The sequence below is a fragment of the Rutidosis leptorrhynchoides genome, chromosome 7 (genome assembly GCF_046630445.1).
Source record: "Rutidosis leptorrhynchoides isolate AG116_Rl617_1_P2 chromosome 7, CSIRO_AGI_Rlap_v1, whole genome shotgun sequence".
Taxonomy (NCBI): Eukaryota; Viridiplantae; Streptophyta; class Magnoliopsida; order Asterales; family Asteraceae; genus Rutidosis; species Rutidosis leptorrhynchoides.
This window is the reverse complement of record NC_092339.1, coordinates 255298705-255300551: the sequence shown is the minus strand read 5'-3', so window position 1 is coordinate 255300551 and position 1847 is coordinate 255298705. Positions and strand designations below refer to the sequence as shown.

General features: G+C 36.9%; 1 protein-coding gene across 1 annotated transcript; it reads left to right on the top strand.

The window, feature by feature from the left end:
• The first annotated feature begins 309 nt into the window (after positions 1-309).
• Positions 310-1144, top strand: LOC139859959 (uncharacterized). The gene is made up of 2 exons (XM_071848741.1): positions 310-459; positions 740-1144. Exons 1-2 carry the CDS (start codon positions 310-312, stop codon positions 1142-1144), a joined length of 555 nt encoding a protein of 184 aa, XP_071704842.1.
• The last annotated feature ends 703 nt before the right edge of the window (positions 1145-1847 follow it).

Sequence of the window (1847 nt, the reverse complement as noted above, 5' to 3'; positions counted from 1 at the left end):
CATGTAGTGGTTCACGAGAAGAATCGCCACCGACCGCCACCCGTTTCACCTCCACCACCACCGATCCGCCAGCCATCCCCCTCACCTTCCTAGCGGGTGAATTTGTAGGGCCCACCATAAATATTTTTTCTTTTTTTCTTTTTCTCCTCCAACGGCTCTTTCTTAATTTAATTTTTTTTTCTTTTAAACCAACCAATAATACACTACATTTTCTCTATATATACATACGCTCTCATTCCATTATTTACCCAATACTACTATCAATTCATATTTCACAAACACAAAAAAAAAAAAAAAAAAAAAGTTCAAATGGAAGTGGAAGATTTATTGAATTCTCAGAGTGAAAGCGAGGAGAGCGTGACGGATAGTGATAGCGCAGAGTCCGATTCTGATGAAGATTTAATTCAAGACGGTTACAACGCGCTTAACTATCTCGATTTTCTTGATTCAATGGACCAAGTAGATGAAGCTCGAAATTCTCGTACAATTTTTAGAAGACGTCGGTTACAAAGACATCGGATTGATACCGGTAATCGTTAGTACAACGACTATTTCTTGAATAATCCAACATTTCTGGGTGATTATTTTCGAAATCGATACCGAATGAGCAAGTCATTGTTTAATCGTATTGGTCATGCTATTCTATCCTACGAATCTCAATCGAAACCCGATTATTTTCAATATTTTGAGCAACGTTTTGATGCAACTGGTCAACTCGATTTCAATATTTTTTCAAAAGTTTACATCGGCGATACGTCAATTGGTGTATGGCATTGCGCCTGATGCATTCGATGAATATTTACACATGGGCGCATCTACGTCTCGTGACTGTTTAAACAATTTTTGTAAATGTAATATTCATATGTTTGCGCGAGAATATTTAAGGAAACCAACTGAAGAAGATGTTCGTCGATTACATGCCAAACATTTCGAGATGCACGGTTTTCTGTGGATGTTAGGTAGTCTTGATTGCATGCACTGGACTTGGAAAAATTGTCCAGTTTCGTGGCAAGGGCATTACCACAGGGGTGATCATGAAGGACCAACAATAATGCTCGAGGCGGTTGCGTCCTACGATATGTGGATTTGGCAGGCTTTCTTTGGTCCAGCGAGTTCGAACAATGATATTAATGTTCTTAATTAATCGAATTTGTTCGAAGATTTATTGGATGGTCAAGCTCCGGAGGTCCGTTACACTATCAACGGGCACGAATTTACAAAAGGGTATTACTTGGAAGATGGTATATACCCAGAATGAGCAACACTTGTCAAGTCGTTTAAATGTCCGCTTGAGCCAAAAATATAAAGTTTAAACGTTTTCAAGAAGCCGAGAGAAAAGTCGTGGAACGAGCTTTCGGTGTTCTTCAAGGTTGCTGGCAATACTAAAACACCCAGCAAGACCTTTTAGTATCAATAAAATACATCGAATCATGTAAACTTGTGTTATACTTCATAACATGATCACCGAAGACAACGAGCACAACATATGTGGCCCCAAAGAGGATTATCTCCGAAATTGAGAAAACATGTCGCGACGTACTTGGCAGGAAATAGTTGAGATCCAAGATCGGGTAGATCGAGAGATACGAGATCGAAGAGCGCATCATATCCTTCGCAACAATTTGATCGAACACATTTGGACACTCCCGGATGATTATATTGTTCGAAACAATTACCGTTAGTTATTGTTTTTTTTATTTATGTATTGTCTTTTATTTATTTTATTATGTAATGTTTTAAATTTTTAATAATATAATGTTTTAATTTTATTTAATAAAATGTTATTTGTATTTATTTATTGTATTTAAATAATAATTTAAAATTGGTTAAAGTTGGAAATGGAGTGT

Coding starts and splice junctions, on each gene's coding strand:
- LOC139859959 (XM_071848741.1), top strand. CDS start 310: ATGGAAGTGGAAGATTTATTGAATTCTCAGAGTGAAAGCGAGGAGAGC. Junction 460..739: donor TTCTTGATTCAATGGACCAA/GTAGATGAAGCT, acceptor TTTTTTCAAAAG/TTTACATCGGCGATACGTCA.